Source organism: Juglans regia, chromosome 11 (genome assembly GCF_001411555.2).
Source record: "Juglans regia cultivar Chandler chromosome 11, Walnut 2.0, whole genome shotgun sequence".
Classification (NCBI taxonomy): domain Eukaryota; kingdom Viridiplantae; phylum Streptophyta; class Magnoliopsida; order Fagales; family Juglandaceae; genus Juglans; species Juglans regia.
Window position 1 is genome coordinate 22,952,670 of NC_049911.1, and position 2,302 is coordinate 22,954,971.

The 2,302-nt window shown below is 40.9% G+C and overlaps 1 protein-coding gene across 1 annotated transcript; it reads left to right on the top strand.

Moving 5' to 3' along the window:
• The first annotated feature begins 311 nt into the window (after positions 1–311).
• On the top strand, positions 312–1,936 carry LOC109010951 (probable galacturonosyltransferase-like 4). The gene has a single exon (XM_018991934.2). It carries the CDS (start codon positions 428–430, stop codon positions 1,478–1,480), a length of 1,053 nt encoding a protein of 350 aa, XP_018847479.2. The 5' UTR covers positions 312–427; the 3' UTR covers positions 1,481–1,936.
• The last annotated feature ends 366 nt before the right edge of the window (positions 1,937–2,302 follow it).

Consider the following 2,302-nt stretch of genomic DNA (forward strand, 5'->3'; position numbering starts at 1 on the left):
AAGTTATGGGTCCTAGATATAAAAAGGTTTTGAGTTGATATGAGTTTAGTAATTTGAGAGTTTAGTGAGATAAGCTGAGTTCGGTCAAGAACTAAACGCAACCTAAATGAGTATGCTTCTCACGTGCTTAAGTGATATGAAACAAATTTATAAATGGGTCAGAGGAAACAATTCCAGCTAGCTCGTTATAAAATTATTTTCCGAGGAATCTTCTCCCCCTCACAATCTCACCAACTTCCATCCTTCCCTTTGAATTTATTTATTTTTTTAATAAAATCAGAACAAATTATTTCTAACCTCTCCCTAAATCTTCTCTTAACCGAATTGCTTAACAATGGCTGTGATGACTAACACAAACACCGCTTTGCCACCCCCTCCTCCTCCTTCCTGATTATATCCCACCACCTTTCCTATCATTAATGGCAGGATGGCCTTTAGGAATCCTTCTCTCTCTTCACTACTAATAGGCCTCCTGTCCCTCCTTCTCCCTCTCCAATACTCTACCACCACTGCCGCCGTTGGTATCCGTCTTGGTGTTATCCGAAAGCCGTCCCCCGATGTCCCTATCTTCCGGGAAGCCCCCGCCTTCCGGAATGGAGACGCCTGTGGCTCTGATAAAATCCACATTTCCATGACATTAGATTCTAACTCCCTCAGGGGTACCATGGCCGCCGTGCTTTCCATTTTGCAGCACTCAACGTGCCCGGAAAACCTCGAATTCCACTTCCTATGGGCACGCTTCGAGCCCGATGTCTTCTCCAGCATCAAGTCCACCTTCCCTTACCTCAACTTCAATGCATACCACTTCGACTCCCATCGGGTACGTGGAAAAATATCCAAATCAATACGCCAAGCACTAGACCAACCCTTGAACTACGCACGCATATATCTTGGGGACATCATCCCTGCTGAGGTGAAACGCCTTATTTATCTAGACTCCGATCTCGTAGTTGTAGATGACGTCGCAAAGCTTTGGGATGTGGAGTTGGAAAACAAGGTTTTGGCTGCACCAGAATATTGCCATGCAAATTTCACAAAGTACTTCACGGACGTGTTTTGGTCTGACCCAACAATGGCTGAGACTTTTAAGGGTCGAAGACCTTGTTATTTCAACACGGGAGTGATGGTGGTGGACGTGGAAAAATGGAGGAAAGGAAGTTATACTTCGAAGATGGAGGAATGGATGGTAGTGCAGAAACAGAAGAGGATTTACCACCTGGGATCTTTGCCGCCATTTTTGTTAGTTTTGGCTGGGGATATTAAGGGTGTGAATCATAGGTGGAACCAGCACGGGCTTGGCGGAGACAATCTTGAAGGGAAATGCAGGAGTTTGCATCCGGGGCCTGTTAGTCTGCTTCATTGGAGTGGTAAAGGGAAGCCATGGCTAAGGTTGGATTCAAGGAAGCCATGCATTGTGGATCATCTTTGGGCCCCATATGATCTCTACCGTTCATCGACTCACTCTTTGGAAGAATATTGATGAGAAAAAGGAAATCTTGATTGGGGATTCATGAAGTACTTTTTGGCGGATTCATGGGATTAATGGAAAGAGAAATGATATTTCATGTGGCTGTAAACGGTAGCACTTCAAAAATATTATAAAGGCCAGGTGTGATCAGGTAGATCAGAAAAGCAATAATCATGTGATCATAATTAATGGGTAAGTACTGTAAATTTCCCTTTTTCTTTCTTTATTTATTCTTATAACAAAATCAATTATAACTAAAACAAATCCTTTGCGGAAAAAGGAAAGAGATTTGGAAAGTAACCTAATCTGAGAGCTTGATGGCGTAATGGTACTTGATATAATTTTAATTTTTTTTTTCTGCAAATTAAGGAGAGGGTTATGAATTGTTCTTGTTGTACATATTGACCATTTTGTACTAAATGACAACTTTTTTTGTGCAATATTCATGTTGTGTTTAATATATATATATATATATATATATATATATATATATATCTGCAGTACTTTACATACATGTCTACGTAACATATATAGATGGGTATTTGTTGAAATCAAACTATATATCGGGGTTCTCTTTTTAGGCAAAACCGGAGCTAGCTTATCTACCTGGCTGGTTCACTTTGACCGGGAAGTCGCAGGTGCTCCCTGATCAAGTCGGGTTAGAATTAACCATAGTTTAGACTCAAACCCCACTAGGGATATCAATGAATCCTCATGTAGCTAATACTAATAAGGTGAATCCATATTCACATTCTAACCCAAAATCTAACACATGCTAAACGAATTGAGAATAACCCAAGGACTAATATTAATGAGCCACTAGTACCTTTGGTG

Coding starts and splice junctions, on each gene's coding strand:
- LOC109010951 (XM_018991934.2), top strand. CDS start 428: ATGGCCTTTAGGAATCCTTCTCTCTCTTCACTACTAATAGGCCTCCTG.